Here is a 26,161-nt window from a genome sequence, read left to right on the forward strand (position 1 = left end):
AAAGAGAGAAAAAGAAAATGATGAATCAAATGGGGCAGAACATAAAATTGATTTCTTTGCACTATCCCTGTAATTTTTTTGTTATTTTGAAATTGTATCAAAATTTTCAGTTGCCATGGGGAAAAAACCTCCAATATATAATAATATATTGTCAACCAATTGTCATTGGCATCAATTCAGCACCAATTTGGGGTGTGCTGAAGAAGGAAACTTTAATCAGTCCAAACAGCTCAATTGTGACACACAACTGTGAGAACAGCCCAGCTGTGGAACAGTTCGATAGTGCTTCAGCTCAATTATGAAGCAGCACAGCTGTGGAGCAGCATGGCTGTGAGGCGGCCCTCGGGCACGGGGGGCTCTGCTCTGCTCGTCTGCTCCACCTGTGCTGGCCCGTTCTGTGCCAGTCGCTCTTCCTGCTCTGCCCTCCCTTGCTCCAGTGAGACTTCTTCAGCTCCAGCTGGGAAAAGGCAGTCTCTGTCTTTGGTAGAAAGGGAGAGTACACTCTTCAAGCCAGAGAGGAGAGTGCTTTTATAGCAAGAAGTCCAAATCCCTGGTCCCTGACTGGTCTGTCCTCATGCAAATGAGGACTCCAAATAGTCACAGTTTGATTGGTCCAACAAGTACTGTCTTCATGTGTCAGAATGGAGTCACTCTGGTCAAAGAAGATGCTGATGCGGCTATAGCTGTGTAGCTCTGATTGGACTGAGAAAGCCTCAGTCCTATTGGTTGAAATCGAATTCCAAGACTTACTTTACAAGAGCAGGCTCAGATGGCAGGAACACAGTGCAGACAGGCAGTTCAGTGCAGGAGACAGGCAGTGCAGGCTTCTCCTGGAGGTGCAGTTTGTGGGAGAGGCCCCTATTTAGAAATAGCTGCTTGGCTCTGATTTTAAACTTGAGTCCAGTTAGCCACCAGGAGCCCTTCTCAGAACGCATATTCTTTCTCAGAGTCCACAGTATAATTATTAGTCAGTATTTTGACAGTAAACTCTAAAAATTGTCAGCAAAATATGGTCAATAAGTATTAAAATTCATTCTTTTTTCAAATGATAAAGATATTTGGACAGCTCTACATTGTTTTCCCTGAAACATAATGCAGAGCTGGGTTTGCTGTTTCCAATATCTGTACCTACAGGATTTTTCTTTTTCTTTTTTTTTCTTTTTCTTTTGCCTTCAATGAAATTGCTTGATCCATGCTTAATATGTCTATCAAGTATGATAATGAAAATCAAACACTAACCAAAGACTTTGTCTGACAGCTAAGTGGAAATAAGTCATGGTTGCTTTGGATATCTTAAACACAAAACACTTTGAAACGTAGCTAAATACGGAATGACAAAGGTTTTTTTTTCCTTATATTTTCAGAATGGCCTCCCTTCTGAGCAAATTTAGGATAAAATTTGCAGACATCCATATCATTGGGGACATCAACATTAAACCAAACAAAGAAAGGTATGAAACATTTAACAAGGTCCATTTTTTAAATCTGTGATGGTCTCTCATCTCTTTTGTGTTGATCATTAAAAGGGTAAAAATGTTATATGTTTACGGCAGTGACTTCCTGATAGGATATCATAAAAAGGGACTTCAAATGATCATGACATAGTACTACTAAGTACATTCTAAAGGAAGGAGAAGTCTTATGGTGGAGATGAGCTGGAGAGGGAGAATCGTTGAAATATAGTTTAGTTAGCATTTTAGAATTGCCCTTCATGTTCTTGGTGTCTATGGCGGCAAGAATAGCAGGAAGTGTAAGCTGAGAGGACTCTGACCTGGTCAGGACAAGTTACCATTATTTACAGTTACTGGTGGGGAGTCCTGGTGGAGAGCTCCGGTGCAGAAGACATGGAAACAGCTTGTGTCTTCTAGGCACAGTGACAGGAACAGCCCTCATGGCCATTCTAGCCTTCAGGCACTAAGGTTTCAGTGCTTAGACCTGTGAGGGCCCCAAAAGGAGGCCTTTAATACTACCTGAAGCCTGACAAGGGAATGTATCTGCTCCAAAATGTAAAAATAACAGATTTGAAATAATTGCTTAAGTATCTTCAACATACAACATCATTTTAACCCTCTTTAATTATTAAATTGTCAAGTCCAGGATATTTAAAAACAATTCGAAGGTTAGATCTTCACAGGAGTTCCCAGAGGTGCAAGATTACCTGGAAATTATAGCTGATTGTAAGCTAAGTGAACTACTTAGAGCAATAAGTTAACAACTACAAATGTTTTCAATTGTTTACAATCTGAAATCGTGTTTATTATTGCATCTGAATGTAATTCTACATGTTTGATTTGGTGTGGAATGGGGCTCCTAAGGTTAGGGCAGAGAGAGTCACGAAGGTATGCCTTGGGTCTTCACCGGCCTCTGGGCCTCTTCTCATTCCTGTTGACCGTCTTTGCTCCTTCCTCCTGCTCTTCTTGGGCTGCTGTTACACACTCCTCAGGTCTTCTCGCTCTTCCCTTATTTTGATTCATATATCCTATATGAGCTTAATACCTAACTGAAAATCATCCAAATTTAGGATGCATTCTTGTTTACTGAATAACCTTGAACTTCATGCTGTTAGAAGGTATTCATGATTCCTCCAAGTCTACAGGTCACTTAAAATGGCTTTACGAACTCCTTAACTATGGTAAGCTGTAATTGTCAGGGTTGACCTAGGTTATTACTATGTAATATTTCATCACATCAAGTATACCACAAATTCCTTCATGCAATAATCTCTGGTAGCCTTCCACATTTCATTTGAAGAATTTTAATGTCTAAGTCATTGCCTCTTGGCATTGCAGGGATGTGATCAAATGAGCTAATCTCACAGCTCTGATTGGCGGAAATGCATTCTCTTTCATAACATAGCAGGTCCGATGACTCCCTAGCATGTGACACTTAGCAGCAGGCCAGAGCCTACCAACGCTTTTCAAGTACAGGGCCATTTACTGTTGTCTAGAAGGTGGTCACAGCATGCCCTGCTAACTTTGGATTTTCTATAAACCCTGGTTCAGTCACAGGCACAAATTAGTCACCTACTTGTAGCCGAATTCTTCTTCTTGTTATTTGTTTTTTGTCTTACCAGCATTTAAGGACTATCTATGCTTGTTGATCAATTTGTTCCTACATCTTTGCCCCCTTACCCATCAATATGGTTTTCTCTACCCAAGTCCTTGTTTCCTTCCCTTTCTTTCTTTTTGTCCTTATCCAAGGACATGCTCATTGATTTTAGAGAGAGGGGGAGGGAGGGAGAGAGAGGGAGGAAAACATTGATTGGTTGCCTCTCATACACACCCTGACTGGGAACTGAACCCACAACCTAGGCATGTACCCTGACTAGGGATCACACCTACACTATTTTTGTTTACAGGTGAACCTGCAACATTTGGTTTACAGGCTGATTCTCTGACAAACTGAGCCTCACTGGCCAGGGCTCCTTCCCTTTCTTCATGCTAGTCTGTGCCATGGTCAGCCCATCACACCCATCATTTATGTACAGTCACCAGGAATGTTGATGTACTGCTTCCATTAGCCATGCCTCTGCATTCTTTCATTGCCCAGCATAGTCTAGCCACTCTTCACCTTACTACCTCTGACCTTTGTGTCAAGGTTTCCTCTTTTCAGGGGTCAAACTCTATGAACAGAAGTAAGAAGCAGAGACCCAGGCATTTTTGCTTGTTTCCCAATAGCTAAATTTAATTTTAGATACCATTTTAATTGGGTGTTTCTTACATACCCTTCTCATCCTGCTATGAAGAGATCTATTTCCCTTTCTCAGAAAAATACATGAACTAGTTTTCATAATCTCTGAGATTTTTTCCCCTGGTATTTCAAGGTCTTGAGGGAGGTGAAGGGGAAGAATTAAAATTAAATTTCTCACTGGAGTTAGAGAACTTTTGCAGTGATTACCCCGGCACAAAGCTAAGAGGCCACCAGGAGGAGGTGTGCTGGGCATGCAGTCCCCCTCTCTTCAGCCTCCGCTGCAACCAATGCCGAGTTCCTTTATAAAACAGTCATCTATTTATCTGATGTTGGCAACAGCTGTTCCAACATTTGCAGGTAAATTTTAGAACACAGAATGGTCATTCAGTAAATCTCACATATGGCCACTGGTAGCACATCTGGCACCTTTGTGATAACTTTAAAAAGGCAACACCTCAGGGTATATCAATGAGAGAGAGAACTCTTCCTCCGAGCTGACGCAGCTCTGGGCCCAGGGCCCAAAGCTTGGAGCAGCTGGCTCAGTGTCAGCTCCCACCTGGGCCTTCCTGGCCGAGCAGCCCTGACCTATCGTCAACAACTATCGTCGGGTCACTGGTTTTTTCTTTTTGTTTTTGGTCACCGGGTGACGCTGAATGTCCAAGATAGTTTGTCAGTGATTTCAGTGTTGGAAGCTAAGGTTTCATGTCCTTAAATTATGTTTAATAAATCTTTCAACTACCATAAAGCATCAGTAAGTCATGATGGGGACATTCTATCATAGAAACATTATCCACAATATAGAGCAAGGGTGAAGAGGGAGTACAAAAGCAAAGTTAATGAGAAACTCGTGGAGCCAGGAAAAACTGAAAAGCTCTTGTGGTTGAATTTCATTTTTTATTGTGTAACTGAATTAAAAGTCATAGGCCAAAAGGACAACAGTCTTTATATAGAAATCAGGAGAAACTAGAAGCAATTAACTAGATAATTTAATTTAAAGATGCTAGAGTGACCATAAAAATAACTAGTACATTAATTGGAAAGAAGAAATCTTATGTAAATTAGGGGGGAAATTTTTATACAATTAAAAACATTTTAAACTTTGTTATTATGAAGAACAGGATGGAGAAGGCAAGGCAGCTGGAGTTAATATTTTAATTGAATTAAATCTCATTTATTTTTAATAGCATGTAATGCTTGGCCTATTCTTGAGTCATTTTAAAAAATACTTATAAGAAAAATCACATTTAATGCGAATTAAAATAAAAATCTTCAGCTAACTTTGGATTACCTAGCTAGGAGATGAGAAATGACCAGCTCAGGATGAGGATGAACAAGTGAAAGGCGAACACAGTCAAGGAGTAGTAAGAGTTCAGAGAAAACACATGGGCAAGTATAGCCCATGACAACCTTCTGTGTCACTTTAGCATATTTCAGTTGCAGGTAAAAGAAAACTCATAGTGAGTGACCTAACTAATAGAAATTATGTCAAACATAACTAAAAAATACAAGTGTATGTGGGGGGACCAAAAAATGAAAAAATGGAATTATCTCCTGGCAGGTGGGCCCCTTGCAATACTGGCTTCCCCCTGTTAGTTGAGTGTTGTAGGAACCCATCTGTATCAGTGTACTAGCTGGTGCTGTTGTGAGAGGCTGCGTTCAGCTTCGGTTTCAGTGAATTTGTTTCGAAGGCTCTTTCAGTGCATTTGCCCATTTCACGATGGGTGATTTACGAGCACACCTGCCCACACCATGCTGAGTGTTCAGCAGTGTTTGACCAAAAACCAACGTGACCCCTGTGCCCCACCCTCCCTATTCACCCGATCTCACCTTGAGTGACTTTTTTTGTTTCCCTGGATAAAAAACAGCCTCAAAGGGAAATGTTTTGCCGATGTGGAAGAGTTGAAACAAAAAGCAGCAGAAGTACTAAAGGCATCAAAATCAATGAGTTCAGAAACTGTTTTGAGCAGTGGAAAAAACATCTCACTAGGGGTATTGAGTGAAATGGAGAGTACTTTGAAAGTGACTGAAGTTTACACATGTAAGAATAAATACACAATTTTTATAAATAAATTGCATTTTGGGGGGAGCCCCCCCACCTTGTGTTTTGGTTTTCAGGCAAAGCTTGATCTAGAAATTTAATTTTGCAATCAAAGACTAATTCACTTTCATTCTCTCTACCTTTCATTATGAAATTGTAAGTTCAAGTTGATTTTGCTGATAAAAGCAAGATGACTGTCCATAGCGACCAGGACTGCACATTTGTGAATTTATATTCAGTGAGAAAGTTTGTCTCTTCCCCAGTCATTGAATTCAGGTCATGGGCACCATTTAGGCTGTACCAAGCTAAGCCACTGCACCACTCACCATGGTCAAGTGGAATGCTAGGCCCCTATTCATCAAGCTTACCTGGGTTATGAGCCCGCCTTGGCCAACCACGCTGGCAGAAAGGATAGAGTTGTGTGGACTGGCTGATGCTGGGGATGGAGTCATTCCCACCCAGACTACAATGGGGAAGGTAGTAGTACAAATGCAGGGAGACAACCAACTACCTCCATTCTGCCTTCTATTTCTTAGGAAGCTATTTTTGAACTGCTCTTTCCAATAAGCCCATTAAGATGCAAAGAAAACTCTTATCGTGATCAAAACAAGCCTGTGGAGAGCTTAAACAGAGAGCCTCTCAGTGGCTAACCTCGACCTGTGGCTGTGCAGTAAAACAAATTCCTTGCCTTTACAGGGCACTGCACACTTTTCACAGCACTGTCACCAAAATCACCGTACTGACCCTCATACCAACCCGCACGCCAGCTCTGAGCAGCCATCGTCACCCCCCGTCATAGGCGGGGCTACCCATGTTGTGGTGGGGGGCAGAAGAGCTGGAGGGAGAACCCAGGCTCTTCTCTCCCGGGCCAGCCCCTTCGCACTGATTTCCGCCCGAGGCTTCCAAAAGGGCGGCGCTGTGGGAACAAACTGCGAATACAAGTACTGTGTGGTTGAAAGAATAATGGGGCACATCAGTCTTATTCCTTCCCTGTCATCGTCCACAGTTCTAAATAAGTCCTGGTGTCCGCAATCTACTGCATTAAGTATCTTTCCGATCCCTTAACAAAGGCACACGGGTAGGGGCCTTCTACTCATTGGTAGTAGTCTGTGTACTTTGATCTGGGAATCCTAAATCACGCCAGCTGATGAGATCATTGAACTCACAGCTTCATATTTTAATTTCTTAGCCTAACAGCACATTGAATGGAATTATCACTCCTTCCAAAGTTACTAAATTACACACAAGCTACATTATATAAAACCAAAGAAAATTATTTATGTTCGAGATCGTTAGTGTACCAAAGACGACAACTCTCATAAATCATAAGCTTTGTTTTGTGCTGTCATTTAAAAAAGATATATCTTATGAGATTGTTATGAAGGACAAGCATGAGATTTTTCAGCAATTTTTAAAAGTCCCATAGCGCTGGCATACTGCTGCTCCCGGTTCTCTATTAAATGATTTCTTCTTAGTTACTCTAAAATGCGTCAGAATTTTAGACATTTAGATTTTTGCTCGTTTTTCTAATATGCACCTTAACAACAGTCATTTGAAAATCTCAGGCAACAACAGCAGAAGGACAAAGGTGCATTATTAGCAGCAAACATTCAAATTGCTCTGCAGCCACGGAACTTGCGGGAGCCTTGCTGTTCTCCCACCTGCCCACACCTCCTGCCCGCCATGAGTGGGCGTTGTCATGTGGACTGAAGGTGAGGGGGACAGCCCTCCCCAAATCCCCAGGAACCTGGTTTATCTCCTGCACTGATTCATGCCTGTCTGCCATGGAGTCTGTAAAATAGGCTGATGGAAACTCATTTCTGGGCTACAGCTTCTGCATTACAACTGTGTCTTTGACTATAGTATGTAGAAAACGTGTTTATGGAATAACCACTATCTCTGTGTTTGTGCGTTTATATGGAGGATCTAATACCTAAAAGGTAAACAAGTCCTCAAGCAAGTTAAGGCCTGGCCTTGGATAAGGAGGCAGTACTGTAGTCATGGTTTTACTCACAGTACGTCCCTTGCAAAGGTAACTCTTAAAAGATGTTCATGACATTCAGCTCTGATTCAGCAGCCAGGGGAGCCAGTCAGACCAGGAGTATCTGTGAAATAATGAGTTAGTTTCCCACTGTGAGACCTCCCTTATAATTCCAATTTCAGCTGGAAAGTCTTTGAAGAGATGATAGAACAATATCGGCTCCATGAAAGCTGCAAAGATTTAACAACTGCTGAGAAATTAAAAAGAGAAACTCCATGGAAAATTACAGATGCTGAACTGGAAGCAGTCAAGGAAAAGGTAAAGTCTTGTCTTCCTTAATTTCTACTTTGCTGTCTAACTAGCTGAAAAAAGGAAACAGTGGTTGATTTAAAGATCAAGAAGTAATGTATCTATTATAGAATTTCATTATTTAAGATCCAGGGTTCCTGCATTTTTCAAGTGCTTTTCAATTGTATTGCCACATAGGAGGATTTAGAAAACTTTTTATTTATTTAGTATGAAAATCAATTCCTTTTAACAGTTAAAAAAACACAGGTTACTGACACCTATTGTGAAAACCCCTTTCAGGTTTCCTTGTGTAGAACAGGAGACAGATCTATCAGTCCGAAATAATTTGAGTCAAGCAGTGTGCACGCAAAGTACGTGAAGAGAGGTTGCCTCAGGAGTGATGCAATAACAAAGAACCGCAACCTGAGAAAGACAGCTATGAAAACGAGCGTGGGGGTGGGAATGACAAAGACAGGAACAACAAAGGTGAAAGCTGGGCCAGGCACACACTGTCACGATGGAGGGAACATGGGAGCTTTTCTGGAAAACACAAGACGGGAGTTGTCCCCCCTCTGGCCTGCCCTGAATGAAGCTGTGATGAGGAGGAGGGTGAATAGGGCAGGGACAGAAGAGTAAGGCAGAAGAACTGACATTTGAATTTGATTGGACATTCAAGAAGAAGGACCACGAGAACCTCTAAATTACAAAATTTAAATAAACTACATTAGGAACTTAAGTTGGAAGAAATTAGAGCACGAGGTAATAAAAGCATTTCAAAGTTAGTGGAAAACTTACTAAAAATCATAAACTCCGCATAACAAACTGCCCAGTTCTAACAAAGCCTTTTCATATAAATGAGCAAATCACATTTCTGAAACCAGTGAAATATAATAATATACATTATTATTCTTGTCACTGCAAAATAGTTAAATGTAATTATTTTTCCAGGCTAGCCTTTTGGTGCCTGTTTAGTTGAAACCAGTACCCTATGCTGATAAAACACGCAAGGAGTTTAAAGAAAGGTAGATTAGGATACAATCTGTATTCTTGAGATATCAAGTTAGTATGAAGATCAGGTCAGTTTTCTTCACCCACAAACCTTGTCCCCAGAACTGGTCGCTGTCATCTTCTTTTTGCTCTTGTCCATGTTGCTTGCTCGTTTTTCCCGCCTGGAATTTAATCAGACACCACAGCACAGAGGCAACTTGGTTCTACACTTCATGTTTCTAAAATTTCTCGTGGGTTTTTTAAAACACTGTATGTTTCCAAACCTGAATGAAATCATTGTAGTATTTTTTAGAAGTGAGGTTTTTCTACTTGTCTATAATTTGAGGTAAGAAGAGAAATTTTTATTTGTAATTCTGGGAAAACTGCCCTCAACAAAATCTGAATGTTGTCCACAGAGTTACCGCCAAGTTCGACTGAATGAACTCTTACAGGAGCACTCGAGAGCTGCTAATCTCATAGTCCTGTAAGTACCACTGCAGACATTTAAAAATGTCCCAGAATGACACCTAAGAATGTTACCTAAGAGAAATCTTAGGTAAATGGGTTAATCAATTTAAAAGTTCATGCCTATTCAGGAGGAAACTTAAAAAAATTGGAACACGTGGGATTTTAGACAATGAAAAAAAAAATACTTCTCACCCTGAGACCTAGAAAACTGGGGCCCACGGGCGTCAGCGGCCCCACTTGCACTTTGCTGCAGGGCAGTGCCCACCCACAGCCCCGGCGGCCCCTCCAGACCATGCTCCAGGAGCCTGGCCCTGGGATTCCCTGCCTAACAAGCTTCGAGTCGGCCAGTGAGGCCCACAGGCCCCTTTGCTAGGTGGGTGCCCCTGCGGTGAGGAGTCCACTGCATGTTCACGAGGCTCCTTGCCATCTGCGGAGAGGTTAAGGTGAGACTCTCCACCCCACACGTTAGGGGTGCACCTACTGAAAATAGCAATGTTTGTTTACCTAAAGATTGATGGCTAAATATGAAAACCTCCAACTACTTCACAGTTATAGCCCATGAACAGAGTCCTCTATACAAAGATAATATGTCTTCAAGCAAAATCTAGCCTGGAGGACTGACTATCCATCAAAGACATAAAATGGTCTCCTGAATTGAGTGGTTCAAAGAGTTGGTTTCTGAGGTTTCTCCAAATATAAGAGCTTTAAACTATTGGGAAAAATTATTTCTGCCAAAAAAGGGGGAGAAGTATTGATTGATACAATTTTCCACTTAAAGAGGAGTGAAAATCTATAGTTGTGTTTTGTCTCTACAAGGCCTAAACCTAATTCTCGGGTTGATAGGTATTTGTATTATCTGAGAAATACATCAGTATAATACCCATATTCAAAATAATTTAAGTGCTTTCATTTTCCGGAGAAGGGGCACAAAAGTTTCAGGCACCGCCTCCTAAGTAGCTCAGACAACCAGAGGAGTTGCTGAGTCCAGCAGCAGCTCTCACCTTTGCTTTCTGTTTTCTCCCCTGCTGTCAGGAGCCTCCCAGTGGCCAGAAAAGGATCCATTTCAGACTGGTTGTACATGGCTTGGCTGGAAATCCTCACGAAGAACCTGCCTCCTGTCTTACTCGTTAGAGGAAACCACAAAAATGTCCTGACATTTTACTCTTAAATCATGAAAAATCACGGCACACTTTAACTTAACATATGGATAATTAAGAACCGGTCCAGTACTTGATGTTGTAAATCCGATCCGCACTTATGCAACCTCTGGAGGCTATACTACAGGATTCTACATAAACTTTGTCATTTTCTTATTAGTTAATAGGAGCTTTTTTTTTTCCTGTCAGCTTAAGGGCAGTGTCAAAGCCACTGGTACACCTAAGAAGAACATCTTTGTTATTGCTGTCGATACACCAGAAAATTAAGCAAACCCATGCTGGTTTATGCTCATGAAAAGCATCAACTTGACTGTAAGCTTCTCCAGGCAAAACTAACCGTTTGTTTGCTCCTAGGCCCCCACGGAGGCCCCAGCCCCCCAGCGGGTTCTCACTAAATGCTTACTGACAGGCTGGTGGAGGAACACGGCTGGTTATCAAAGGAAAAGGCCAGCTGGGCAGCAAACGTGACTATGCTTGCCCTTCTGAGAGGCTTATACCTACAGAGAGATTTGAAAATCAACAACTGAAAACTTTAGGAAGCACTGGAGTCTACAGAATGTTTAAAGCAGTTCCCGAAATAAGGTTATTGAATGTAGCACAGATTACGTCCTTAGAGTGATCACAGCAATCGCTGGCGACGACACACGGCGTCAGCCCGCTGCTGCCTGAGGTGCATGCTAGCTGGGTGAGGAGGCGACACATCTCTCACTAAATGAAACATATTCCATTACTAATGTAGAACTTAACTTTCTTCCCTGTTAAATAGTTTGAAATTTCCATTATACTATTTCTTTGCATAGTTTTCTAATTAAGTGGTGAGCACAGATAAAATCTTCGTAGATGTCTAGTAATTAAAAACCAACAACCACAAATTTTTAAACATTATAAGGAAATATATACTGAATCATTTACTTAGTTACTTTATATAGTGATTATATGGATTTAAAAGAGTAATTAAAACGTGGAGAAACTTGCAAAATTTGAAAAATATAAGTACTAATTATTTTCCCATTTTTGTTAGTATTCCTATAATACTTAATCACATTGAAAAAAAACAACAAAATTTTATTTTCTGATGACTTGATTTTTTTCCTGACATGTTTTAACTGTTTATTCTAATTGATAAAATATAAGGGAAACAATAAACCTGAAATAAAAGCACTGAAATTCATTCGCTTTGGCCTAGTTCATGTTTTTATTTTTCAGTCACTAAGATCACAGTGCATTGGTGGAGCAGATGTGAGCCTTAAAATTTCTATCATTGGCCTCATCTGAAGGTTACCGAAAACCGGGATTTAAGATTAGGACTTCCGAGCCCAGGCTCAGCTCAGAAGGATGACCAGGGGAGCAAGTGAGCCAGCAAAGCTGCAGCAGCAGGCTATCCCCACCCCGTGTGTGGGAGCATTTGACTTAACTCAGCCCTGGATTAGACCCTCTCTCGTGAGCCCTCTGCACCTGAAATCCAAATGACTAGATGTGGTGACCAGGGGCAGGTGTGCCCAGCTTCACCTGGGCCTGACACTCTGAAACACTTGGGAGGGTCTCTGGAAGAGGTGAGAAGTAATGACTTAAATGTAACAGCAAAGTCTGGCTCTTGTTTCTTTGAGAGACTGTTTCAGTTTGGGCTCCCTGGGAAACAGAGAGAGTTGAGTGTGGAGCATGTTTATTGAGGAGCACCCTTGGGATCAACACCCATGGAAGAGAGGAGCAGGAAGCAGGAAGGGTGGGGGGAAAGGGGAGCTGTGGTGCAGGCCCAAGGACAGCCTCAGTTGACCCCGCAGGATGCTCTGGAGACAGAGGTCCCTTCAGAGTAGCCCCAAGCAGGGCTGAGAGGGCCAGACCTTTATTCTCCCTCACCGATCAGTCATGGATGTGGCCTGCCAGGCAGAGGTGTGAGCTTGGGTGAGGCCACTCTCTGCAGCTGCAGTGTCCCTGAGGGGCCTGAGAGCTGAAGCCTGCCTGCTGACAGCACTCCCAGCTGCTGGGGCACCAAGTCCTGCATTAAACAGGGTCTGGGTGGGACATCACCATGCCAACCAAAGAGGCCATATAAAGTAGTAAACAATAGCAACACCACACATGCACACACAAACCTCCAGACTGCTCTCACCATTTATTAGTGGTTTGACCTCAAACTAGTTATTTAATTTTCTCTGGGCTATTGGCAAGAGAGTGACTAAAGAAATGTCCCTTGGTTTCTAAGTTAACAAAGGAGAAGGGCATGGACTGAGAGAAAAGGGACGATTTTAAGGTCAAGAGCAGCTGTGTTGGGAATAGGTTAGAGTGGCAGGAATCTGAAAGAACGGGGGCTGTGCCCAGGTACCAGCAGGTTTTTGTAGCCCTGGGTGCCCTGCTCTTACCCTTTGCTTCACCCAGCTCTGTTAAGCCAGCCACCCATTGTCCCCACATCTACACTCAGCTTTCTCAGCAGGAAGGGGAACCTCACACGAGCAAGTGCCCTGATGTCCCACTACCTGTGTTTTCTCACCTTGTGTACATTTCCCATCAGCTGCCTCCACGAGGACTTTTCAAAATCTTCACCTTCTCAGTGATGACCCTGCCACCATCCCTAGCACATAGGAGTGCAGACCGCGAACTTGCCTACGTGAACCAGGACCATGCTGGAAGTGTTGTCTTATAAGTTCTTCTCTTAATACACAAGTCTGGGAATCTTTCAAAGGAAGTTAAAAAAAAAAAAAAAAAAGATTGTGGGCCCTTGGAGACTCCCATGGACCTGCTGGGACAGTGACCGATGAGACTCTGAAACTGCAGCTCTAGGCAGCCTCTCCTCTCCGGTGACATCCGACCGCCACCACAGGCTAATGTCTCCCAATCTCCTATTTCCGGCCCCGACCTCCCCTGTGTCTCAGATACACATATTCAATCCCTAACTTTCATAGTGTTTCTCTTTGTAAGTCCTGCAGACATCCTAAATGCAGGATGACCAGACTTCTGTTTAAAAACAAACAAATTCAAACCACACAACTGGAGCAAAGGCATCTAATTCTGTTTCTCTGTTGTCTATTAGATCCCCCCAAAATGAACAAAGAAACCTAAAAATGGGAAAAATTGGCATCACAGTAGAATGCCAAGGTAGGATGCCATCCATGGGGTAACATTTTTAAAAATACAATTTACTTGAGAGAGATTGAAGGAAGCCATCAAAGTTCATCTTGCAACATATGCTCCCGAGGATAAAACATCACAGAAAATCACTGCAGGAGACCTGGGAGAATCCCACCAACCCCTCCCCCAACCTGCAGCTGGAGGCGAGAAGCCCAAGGTAGGAGGGTACAACTCTGAGTGGGATCCCTTTTGCCAGATGCCCAGAGTATTCAGAGAATGCTACCCAGAGAGGCCAAACCATGTGCTTGGCAGGCCCTTGAAGCAGATGGGTGTTGCAGTAGGGTGTCTCATGGGTGCCCTTGAAAGATCCCAGAGAGACAGCTGCCTGTCACAGAGGCTGAGCCAAAGAGAGAGTTCACTCTCAGTACACAATTTATCCTAACACAAAGAAGAAAATTTGCCCAGATGAACAATCCTGTCCCTGGGTCTCACTCCTCTCAGGTTGCTGGGTTACTAAACTGGTGCTGCAAGTTGATATAAACCAGGTCTCTGGCTAAGATTAAACAGGAGGACTGTAACAATACCAGGTTTGTATGACAGTGCGGTGTACAAGACTTAGCACCTGCAGACGCCTTGCTGACTGGATGTCACCACACCGGGTCACTTAAAGCCAGCTCACCTAGGTGCTTCCAATGCTTTCCTCTGCAGAGATTTGGGGGACATGCTGGCACAAGGCTGAGATCTGTCTGGATGCCACAAGGAGAGGAGAGGAGAGGAGAAACTCCTCTTCGGGTGAGACTCACTCTGGTACTCAGATGTCCCAGCTGCTGACACCTCGTGGCATCCCCATCAGCTTCAGGAAGAGCCGAAAGGACAAGGCCACGCTCCAGGCCCCAGCATCCGGCCCAGGCACTCTCGCAGAGCCACAGTGCCCCCCACCGCGCCGGCCCTGGCCTACAGGGGAGACCTCTTCTCCACAGCAAGGTGTGTATCTCAACCTTACCTCTTTCAGAAATTCTGATGTCGAAAACAATTTCAGTCTTCCCAGCCTTGTGCAGAAAAAGTGTTTTCAATTAGAACATAAAGGATGTCATCTCATCTGTGACACCATTCTAGACACACCGTTATTTTAGGTCCCACTAAGGAGGAAAAATCTCTGCCACTTAAACCATGACAAACTATTCTCTCCCCTAGCATTGTTGTTGTTTTAACCGAGATACCTGTTTCAGGCTTTTAGGTATAGCGTCTCCATGCTTCCCCACTGCAGGACCAGGAGTGCCAGTGATGCGGCATTTCTTTAAGGAAAAACCCATAGACACTATTTTATTATTGGCATTAATAGCTTGCATAATTACAGATTTAAGTATGATTTTTTAAAATAGCTTAAATATAAGTCATTATACCATAAAAGTCCCAGAGGAAACATGGGCAGGAAAATCTCAGATGTCCCATGCAGCAATATTTTCACAGATACATCCCCTAGGGCAAGGGATATAAAGGAAAGAATAAACAAACGGGACTACATCAAACTAAAAGGCTTCTGCACTGCTAAAGAGAACATCAACAAAATGGAAAGGGAACCAACCTTATGGGAAAACATTTGCCAATGATACCTCAGACAAGGGTTTGATCTCCAAAATATATAAAGAACTCACGTGACTCCACACGAGGAAGACAAGCAATCCAATTAAAAAATGGGCAAAGGATCTGAATAGACACTTCTCCAAGGAGGACATATAGATGGCCAATAGACGTATGAAAAGATGCTCAACATCACTAGCCATCACAGAGATGCAAATTAAAACCACAATGAGATACCACATCACACCAGTCAGAATGGCCATCATAAACCAACAAACAAATGTTGGAGAGGATGAGGAGAAAAGGGAACCCTAGTACACTGCTCGTGGGAATGCAGACTGGTGCAGGCACTGTGGAAAACAGTATGGAATTTCCTCAAAAAACTAAAAATGGAACTGATTTTCAATCCCGCAATCCCACTGCTGGGACTATACCCTAAGGACCCTGAAACATCAATTCAAAAGAACCTACGCACCCCTATGTTCATAGATAGAAGTAAATGACTTACAATAGCCAAGAGCTGGAAACGGCCTAAGTGCCCATCAGTAAATGAGTGGATCAAACAACTGTGGTACATTTGCACAGTGGAACACTACAGCAGCAGAAAGGAAGAAGGAGCTCCTACCCTTCACAACAGAATAGATAGGTGTGGAGAGCATTATGCTAAGTGAAATGAGCCAGGTGGTAAAAGACAAATAACATATGATCTCACCTATAAGTGGAAACTAAACAATAAAACAAACAAGCAAGCAAAATATAACCAGAGACACTGAAATAAAGAACAAACCAACAGTAACCAGAGGGGAAGAGGGAGGGGGACAATGGGAGGAAGAAGGGGAAGGGGCAAGCAAAGGTACACGAATAGAGGACTCATGGGCACAGAAAATGGGGGGGCGGGTTGACTGTGGGAGTAGGGGGGATGGGGTAGGAGAGAAATGGGGAAAAAGGCTGGACAACTTTAACTCAACAACAATAAAAAATAAAAATACAAATTAAAAAATAGCTTAAATGTGTCCTCTAATGTAATTTTAAAATTGTGTGTAAATTCCAATACATAAACAGCATAAAAACAAGAAAAAATTCTTAAAGAGTAAAGTTAGAAAAAAATTCTCATTAAAAAGAAAGAAATTATGCAATACAATAGGATCATACAATAGAATAGCATACGAATTGTACATATAAGAAATAAGCAAAAAGTAAATGTGTTTATCCTCCTTAAAGACTCTCACTTTTAACAAAAATAAATAAAATTAAACTATCTCTACCTTCATATCCTAAAGTATATATCAACAGGCTAAAAACAAAAGAATAAACAAAATATATAGAAATATTCAAACAAAAAGAATAGAGTTGGCAATATTATTCAAAGTTTAAAACTAAAAGAATTAGAAAGGACAGGAGAGTATCATTTTATATTTATAAAATATATATAGGTACAATATAGCTATAAAAATAATGGAGCTTTTGGTAAACAAACAGCATGGCATTGACATAAATAATACAAGAATTGCTTGAAAATATAAGAAGAGAGTCATAGAAAGTCAATTTTCTTAGGAAACAGCTCACCTACATCACCACCTGTGGCAGATCAAATATAGGAGAATTTGAACAAAATGGATTTAACAGGTACAATACTGCTCACCCACAGACAATACACCATGTTTTAAAAATCTATAGAATGCTTATAGAAACAATTTATATATTCAATAACTGAGTAAATTACAAAATGTAGAAGTAGCAAATATCACATTTATATCACAATGTAATAAAACTAACATTATTTACAAATATATAAACAATAATATCAAAAACCTTAATCACTGGGAAAAGAAAATTCTTCTAAATAAGGCAGGGTAAAAAAATGTAACTTTGGACTTTTTAGCAAAAAAAGACATTGAAAATTCCATGTAATAAAATGTATTTTATGCTGAGCAAGCAGTACTCAGAGGTCAATTTACACCTATAAATACATTTATTAATAAATAAAAAAATGCAAGTTTACATTCCGCTTAAGAAGTTGGAAACTGCGCCAAATAGTGAAAGGAAAGTATGAGGAAGAAATTAAGGAAGAACAAAGTAAAGTTAAAAGCTGAGGTGCTAGTCAGAGAAAGGAGCTGAATCTTAGTTTCCCCACTTATTAGTGGAGGGATTATTACCAAGCCTCCTAAGAGGTGAGGGGATTAAGAAATACAAACAGGCAGTTACAGAATAGCCATGGGGGTGTAAAGTACAGTGTAGGAAATGGAGAAGCCAAAGAACTTATACCCATGACCCACAACATGAACAATGGTGTGGGGATTGCCTGAGAGAGTTGGGGTTGTCTGAGGACTGGGGTGCCGGGTGGAGGGGGACAAAGGGGAGAAAATTGGGACAACTGTAATAGCATAAACAATAAAATATAATTTAAAAAAAGAATCCATTTTCTCATATGTAATATGAGGGTTATTAAAAGAATCTGCCCTTGAGGGTTGATGCAAGGAAATCAGACCATGTGTATTAATAGCTGAGCACAGTACCTGGCTGAGCACTTTGTGGTAAATACTTAATGAAGTGTTAGACATTATTATTTTTGGAGAAGACAAAAACAGGACCACTGATAAATGCAAGTGCTCTTTGTTGCTATTATTAAAAGGAAAGAAAAAATGCCAAAGGATAAAATATAAATACACAAATTTACAAATGAGCACGGGATCTATGGGTACAAATTTGAAGAACACTCTTTAAAACTCTAGACTGGTAAGTTATTAGATTCCAATTAAATGTATCAATTTCTAGTAAAATATAAATTAGTAAAATTAACACAAGAAATGGAATACCCAATAAACTCTAATACCTCAGAATAAAACACAAAGATTGTCAAAGAATTAGCTCCAAAAGGGGCCAACTGTAGGGTTTTTTTCTACGTGGCTTATTTCAAACTTACAAAGAAAAGATAATTACCATTGTTTTGAAAGTATTGCTGAACAGAACAAAACAACACTTTCTTTCCCTTCCTCAGTTCCTCTGTGAAGCTGGCACAAACTCAATACCAAAACATGACAGACCACAAAACCGGGACAGCGCAAGTCACTTTCTCACATGAATACATACGTAAAAGTCCAAAATAAAGTACTTTACCTTTAATAATATAGTCAATTTTTTCAACATATTCAAATAATAATCCACCATCATCAGGAACACAGATATTATAGGAATGCAGAAAGATCTTATTGTTGGAGAATCAGTTAATCTAATTAATAACACTGAGTAGTAATTAACAATAAATAATTATTCCTAATTATTTGAATATTTATTTGTAATTGCATAAAATACCTGTAGAAAAATGCACAAGAAACTGCTAAGGGTTGACTCTGGAGGGGAAAATGAGGTTAACAAAGGACAAGTCTGTGAGATAGAGATTTAATTCTTACCATACACCAATAATAATTCCTCAAAACAATATTTTAAAAATTAAATAAACATACTACTTATGTGCTAGACTGTTTAATTATTAACTCAAGTCTGAGGTGACATTTATTGTAAAGGTCATATGTAATAAATTTTAAAAAGTTTATAAAATTCTCAAAAATATAAGGTATATATCATCATTATATTTTGTTGCACTTATTTATAAAATAAGTAAGCAACTGAAATATCACTGTAAAAAAAAAAGAAGTTGAACCCACCATATGCCTACTGATAAGTTTAGTTTTATTACATTTTGGTAATCTTAAAAAACATGTTTTTTTTTAAATTTATGATTCCTGTTTGAAAAAAGTGATAGAGAAGAGAAATGTTGGGTTGGATTGACCACTAGAGCCCTGCATATTTTATTTTCTGAAACTCAGGAATGACAAGTCTAACCTAAATAGGTTCTGGGTTTTTATTTCCTGGGCTGAGTGAAACTCAGAAATGATATTATCCACAGTAGGATGGGCCGACTACATAATAATTGTGTGTGTGTGAACCCTTGCATGCATTGCAAGGCCAGTGTGTTCTTTTGCACTTTTGAACACAAACTCAAATAGGATGCTGTGTTAGTTTTCCATTAGTGCATAATAAACTATCACAAAGGTATCCGCTTAAAACAACACCCACTTATTATCTCACAGTTTCCATGAGTTGAGAGTACAGACACAGCTCAGTGGGGTTCTCTGCTCAGGATTTTACTACACGTCAGTCAAGGTGAGACTGGGACTATGGTCTCCTCCGAGGCTCAGGGTCCTCCACCAAGTTCACATGGTTTGGTCAAACTCTTTTCCTTGCTGCTGTAGAACTCCTGGTAGCATGCTTCTTCAAGGCTAGCAGAAGAGAAAACCTCTCACCTCTAGCCCTGCTCTTAAAGGACCTGCCTGATTCAGTTAGCCCCACCTAGGTCAGTCTCCCTTTTGATTGGCTTAAAGTCAAATGATTAGGGACTTTAATTACATATTCAAAATCTTTTCACCTTTGCCAAACATGTAAAGTAACCAACCTAATCATTGTGGTGGTATCCCCTCAGACTCAGTAGGTCCTCCCCAGGCTCAGGGGAGGAGGTTACACAGGGTGTGAACATGGGGCGGGGTTGGGGGTGGGTAGAAAGCATGAGGACTATTTTAGAACTCTGCCTCCCACAGGTGCCATCTTACATTTCTGAAGGTCATAACTCAGCTACTGAGAGTCGAGCTGGGAATCAGATAACAAGTTAAAAATGGCCCGTGAAGTAGCCAAGTAAATGCTCTACTATCTATGATCAATATATCATGCCCATTTTTCAGGCAACATATAATCATAAAAATAAGTTACAACTGAAAAGGAAAACCTTGGCTGGTGTGGCTCAGTGGATTGGGTGCAGGCCTGTGACAAAGGGTCACTGGTTCAATTCCCAGTCAGGGCTTGCGGGCCAGGTCCCCAGTGGGGGACATGTGAGAGGCAAGAACACATTGATGTTTCTCGTCTTCTCTTTCTGCTTTCTTTCTCCTCTCTAAAAATAAATAAATAAAATCTTTAAAAAATAAAAAAACCTGAAAAGGACATCAAAGATCCTCTGCTACTAAAATGGGATTCTCAGACAGAATATTTGTACACAATTCTGTTTACATAGTTTTGCAGTCAGTGTTTTCCAGCATGTTAAATGAGTAGTAACCAGCATAAATGACAGCAGGGATGATGTAGCAAAACATCAAAAACGTTTTTCAAAAGCAAATGCAAGCCTCAGACACGTTAGTCTGTGGTCATGTTACCGAATGAATCCACTGGGGGAGCCCAGATCCCGTTACCAAAACAAGCCCCCTCCCCCGGGGTTTCTCTGCACGAGGTTCGTCTTGCCTGCTGCCAGGTGTTAGGAATTGTGGCTCTCAGTGCCAGAGTTTGGTGAAAAGGAAAGGAACTATGTATTCAAAAGTTAAACAGGTTTAGAGTAATGGCAGAATGTCGCCATTAAAATCCCAAAGTCCCTTTAAAATACCTACAAACACACACATGGCGTCCTGCCTTCCCCCCTTTGCCCAACCAGGGCAGTCAGGGGCACCATATCTCAGGAAGAGGAAATAGAAGACCGTATCTCGGCTGGACTCCCGGCTCCTCCCAGTAACCTGTGCTCCGCTGGGCAGGTCTCCTGCAGCTCCCAGCACCATCAGCTGTGTCACCATGATCTCCAGTTCTTAATCCAAAACCACACGGCACCCCCCCATGGCCCACCAGTGAGAGTGCTTTCACTCCTTTCCGTCCCGCATGGTCTGGCATTGTCCTCTGTTGTCTCTTTCATTGTCCTGCACTGTCTCTCTCCCTCACTGTCTCCCACCCCACACACCGCAGCACGCCTTTAGTTTAAATCCCAGTCTGGAACCTCCTCCGTAACCCCATTTCCAACTCCTCCCACAGTCGGCTACACCTGCCAGCACGCCCGCATTTTCTGCCTTCCTTGGCTGCCATGGGTAGTCCCGGCAGGCGTGGCCCCATGATGGGGAGGGAACCATCTCTAAGCTCTCACACAGGTGTTGTAACCAGGGGAAGCTGCCTCCCAGCTACATCATGGGTCAAAGTTATGCATACCTGCTGGCTCCACTCAGGATGGAAGACTAGTCTGCTGTTATTGATATCCAAAATAACTCTCAATGGCCCTTCTCCATGTCTCCCTTCGCCCAGCCAGGCCTATGGGGGATATCCTATATTCCTGGATACCGCAAGTTCTGGACCCCATTACAAATCCCCTCCCAGTCTGTACCCCATTACAGTCATACATATAGGAGGCACAGACTCTACATACCTCACTAGAACCTGAGGACATCACCACTTTGTGAGAGGACAGCCTAAGGGCAGAAAAAAATGATTTTTGTTCCATGTGCTCTGGTTAAGAAAGCAAGAATATGCACAGTTCATCCTCAGAAAAATTCTCCTTCACTTGATTGGCATCGTAGGACGGCTAAGCTTCAGTTACCTGGAAAATTAATTTACATGGATTGACTCTGCCCTGAGGCAGCACATGTGACACTCTTGGTCAAGACTTAAAGAGCATATTTTCAGGGTGGGTAGTTCAAGAGGAGGAATGTGGAAGAACCCAGAGGTTGAGGTCAAGACCCAGGTAATGAATGGCATTGCTTCAGAGAAGGTGACTCGCAATGACATCTGGAGCAAGGAGACTGCTTTCTTTCTCAGCCTGGAACATCTCTCAGCAGAAGGTTGTTTGGGGACAAAGTTAAGAAGTCAACTTTTTAAAGAAACTCGTGAGTCACTCCCTACCAAGCTGTGTGTGGACTCAGCTGCAGAGCCCTGGGGGATGAAGCAGAGGCCTCTGCTCTGATGCAGCTCTTTTCCCAAAGCTGGAGGCTCTCCGGAGCTTCTGAATGCAGCTCACCTGCTTTTCAATGCCCAGGAAGGCAAGAGACAGAGATATTTCACATGTAGCTTCTCAGTTATTTCCAAAATTTTCTAATTTTCCTTTTGTACTTCCCCCAACAAATAAGTGGTAGAAATATTCTCAGGGAAGGTGAGAAGTTCAGAGAAGTAAGCAATAGCACATCTTGAAAGATGTTAAACTACTCTAGCCACTAACGCAAACATCACACTGGAAAGATATGATCCACAGTTCTATGATTTCCTAATGCTCACAGGCACATTTACAAAATGAATTCTGTTTTTTAAAAAGTATTACTTGTGCACTTTGAACTTTGTGTCCAACGCTGAGCTCTTAATCTTCATTCCCAAAGCAACTCTTTCAGCACTCTTCCAAATCTCAGCAAATGGCAACCCCATCCTTGCCATAAATCTTGGAATCATCTTTGACTGCTTTCCCCTCACCTCACATCTGATCCGTCAGCAAATCCTATTGGCTTCAGAACATACCCAGAAGCTAATCACTTCTCACCACCTCCACTGCTGCCTCCCGGGTCTGCACTACTGCCATCACAGCTCACCCTGATCGCTGCCTCAGTCCTTGACCCTTTTCCAGCTCATTTCAGCATAGTGGCCCAAGCATGCCTTTAAGTGAATTAAAATCTATTTAAATGAAATAAAACATGTCCCTCCTCTTATCAAAATCTTCCAATGGCTTCCCATCCCTCTCAAGGAAAAGCCCCTGTCCCTACAAAAACTTACGAGGCTCAGCAACCGCAACCTTCCTCCCCCACGTCTGTGACCGCATCTGCCACAACTGTGTGAGCCCTCTGTCACTTGTTCACACCACACCTGGCTTCTTACAGGTGAGTTTGCACCTCAGGACCTGAGTGCTTACTCTGCCCTCTGCCTGGGATGCCCTTCTCCCTCCAAATGTGGTTAAACACCTCCTGCTCCCCCACCCCCACGCCTGGCAGATGGCATATTCTCACTGAAGCCTTCCCTGGCCACTCTCTATAAACCACAAGCCTACATTCCACCTCTCACTCTCTTGTTTTGCTTTTCTCCTTAACACTCACCACTATTTTAATCACTTCTTCTATTCACGGTCAGACTTACTTTTATCTGGTCTGTTCCCTGCTGTGTCCCCAAAGTCTAGACCAGTGCCTAGCACATGGAATGCATCCAACAAATATTTGTTGAAAGGATGAACAAATCAGGACCGTGGGGGGAGTAGGTAGTATAAAGCCCAGCCTCCTTTGCGGGCCGGTTTCTGAGTCTGTGTGGAACTTTGCCCCACCAGCTCTGCTCAAACCAGTGGTGCCCCACATTCTACACACACCTCTGTATGTGTCTGAACGTGTGGTACCTCCTGCCTGGGATCTCTTTTTCCTGCTTATCTGTTACTTTTCTTCTCATTTATTTCACTGCCAATGAGGAAATGACTAGACAGTTTCTCAAGAGTAGATTGGCCTTCTGGTATTGCTTCTTTATTCAATTCAATAAAAATGTGCCAGGCTCTAAAGATAAAAAGATACATTGTTCTAAGCTCTTAAGATATAAGACAACCGTGTTCCCTGACCTCAAAAAGTTTACAGTCTAGATAGACAAGTGAACAAGTACACAAACCAATTATGGATAATTAAAAATACTGTGAAGGAAATGAGGAGGAAACAGTAACAGAGAATAATGGAAAGGGCAGTATTTAGATAAGGTATTCAGGGAAGGTGTCTATGAAAAAATATTTGATGAGAAGGTGCTGACAATGGTGAACCTTAGCTGAGCCCTATGTTCTTGGAAAACAGTGATCGTTAAGAAATCTCCCCAACCTTTCTTTTTTTCTCCAATTCCCCATTCTTCTGTGTTCTAGGAAACAGCTAACTGCAATGAACCACCACCCCACAGGGCCTAGATGAGGCTTGCTGTCCACTCTTTCTCCTGATTCCTATAAGACTTGTACAAGACTTCCATGTTGACCTGTGACTAAACCAAACCCAGACAGGTCCCTTTTTGCCTGAATCTGTTGCCTCATGAATGGTCAGCAAAGAATTGAATTGTTTTGTCCCTTGAAACTAGCTAGACACAGAAACAAACATTTCCTGTTTCACTGAACCTTCTTTTGATTGAAAAACCATCCCAACTGTAAATAACCCAACCTATAACTTGCCTACTCCTCCCTATAAAAATCTGAGGCAAAACCACCCTGCTGAGACATACTGTAGTAGGCTGAATAGTGGCGCCCAAAAGATTTCCAGGCCCTAATCCCTGGAATCTATGAATGTTACTATATATGGAAAAGGAGCTTTTAACAATGAGATTAAAAAGCTTGAGATGTGGTAATTATCCTGGATTGTCTGGGTGGACCGCAAATATAATTACAAGCATTCTTGTAAGCAGGAAGCAAAAGGGGACTGGACCACAGACAGAAGAGCAGGCAGCCATGGAATGGAAGCAGAGAGAAACGGAGTCAGAGAGAAGATGCTATACCACTGCTTCTGAAGAGAGAGGAAGTGACCATGAGCTAAGGAACTCAGCTCTAGATGTGGGGAAAAGCAAAGAAAACAGATTCTCCTCTCGACCCTCCAGAGGCAGAGCAGCCCATTAAGACTCATTTTAGACTTCTGGACTCCAGAAGCCTATGAGAATAACTTTCCATTGTTTCAAACCACTAATTTTGTGGTTATTTGTTATAGCAACCATAGAAAGTTAATGCTCTAATCTTGAGACCTGGGATACTTTCCCTATTGCAATAGCCTGAATAAAACCTATCTCCTTCCTTACTCGGGTTTTGTCTTCTACAGTGCTCAGCAAATGAAGGGCGGGGAGCAGAAGAGCCCAGAGTGAATAACAGGGACAAAGTTCCTCAGGCAAAAGAGAACTTGCTGTGTCCTAGAACCTGAAAGATAAGTGGCACTCAAGATGATGAAGTGGAATGAGCCTGATTATAGGGAATTTGGATTTTATTATATTTGTGATGGGAAATCTTGAGGAGGTTTTAAGCTATAAACAGTAAACACAAGGAGATCAATTATTAGTTCTGGGAAGAGATGATGGTAGCTCCAGAATGTGGGAGGAATCTAGAAACAGAACTAAATGAATCACCGTGTTTCTGTAAGGGTTGTAATATGAAAGAGTACAGTCCAATTAGGATAATTGAAGGAAGGTTTGCTAAAGAGGCTACTTATACAGGTGTGGGCAAGATATGGGAAGTCAAAACCACAAAAGAGAGTGCCCTACCCTGAAGCTTACATCAGTGCCAGGCCTAAAGGGGAAGTCGGGGGAACGCAGTTTCCAGAGCCTGGGAGGAAGGGCAACATTGATAAGAGCACTGGTCTTCTGTAGAGGGGCAGGGCTATGCAGAGGAGCCTCTGACCTTACCCTCCCCTCCCCCTCTGACCTCCTGCTGAGGCTCTCTATAATCAAACCCAAAAGCAAACCAGAGGACAAGAGAGCTCTCTGGTGAGGTCTACGCAGGTCAGCCTCCCTGGGCAGAGAGCAAGGCAGACAGGGACAGAGAGTGGGTCTGGGAGGAAAAAAGAATGATATGTTGCAAAGGCATTCCAATTAGTCCAATTTATTAAAAGAAAATGTAGAGACTTGAATTTTCTACGTTATTTCCTCAACACTCAATTTCACTTAGCCCGCACCTACAGGCACAAAAACAATGGCCTTTCACCTTCCTGACTCTTCTCTGAACATTTATAAGTGCTCTTTTGTCCTGAAGGCAATAAAAAAGACAGTGGTTAAGACATTATAAGGACTAATAATGCTATCTTCAAAGTTCGGTGAAAAACCTCTTTTGTTAAAAGTATAAAATTTGAAGAAATATGGCTATTTAAAAAATGGACAGTATCTACTTTAGACTGCAGAGAATTGCATTTCTGCAGCCTAGTAAGTAAAAGTTGTTTGACAGGTGCAGAATATTGAGTCACAATCAAGCAAAACCATAGCAAGCCTAATTCACACCTCTCTCTGCATGGATACCCATTTTTTGCCATTGTTTTGGTTTCTTTTTTGTTTTGTTTTGTTTTTTGTTGTTACTCTGGAAGATAAGTCAATTAGCATTGCAGATTTCCTCACAGGAATTGAATCTTATGAATACGAAAATCATGA

General features: G+C 41.8%; 1 protein-coding gene across 5 annotated transcripts in view; it reads left to right on the forward strand.

The window, feature by feature from the left end:
* Positions 1 to 11,780, forward strand: part of SLC12A1 (solute carrier family 12 member 1) — an 82,255-nt gene extending 70,475 nt beyond the window's left edge. For all 5 annotated transcript variants that reach the window (XM_045201630.2, XM_024568069.3, XM_045201632.2 and 2 more), the window contains 4 exons: positions 1,365 to 1,451; positions 7,892 to 8,027; positions 9,401 to 9,468; positions 10,485 to 11,780. In XM_045201630.2, the coding sequence (XP_045057565.1) occupies positions 1,365 to 1,451; positions 7,892 to 8,027; positions 9,401 to 9,468; positions 10,485 to 10,620 (427 nt within the window). In that variant the 3' untranslated portion in view covers positions 10,621 to 11,780. The remainder of the gene's footprint in view (positions 1 to 1,364; positions 1,452 to 7,891; positions 8,028 to 9,400; positions 9,469 to 10,484) is intronic.
* Positions 11,781 to 26,161: the final 14,381 nt, after the last annotated feature.

This window comes from Desmodus rotundus, chromosome 7, assembly GCF_022682495.2.
Source record: "Desmodus rotundus isolate HL8 chromosome 7, HLdesRot8A.1, whole genome shotgun sequence".
Classification (NCBI taxonomy): Eukaryota; Metazoa; Chordata; class Mammalia; order Chiroptera; family Phyllostomidae; genus Desmodus; species Desmodus rotundus.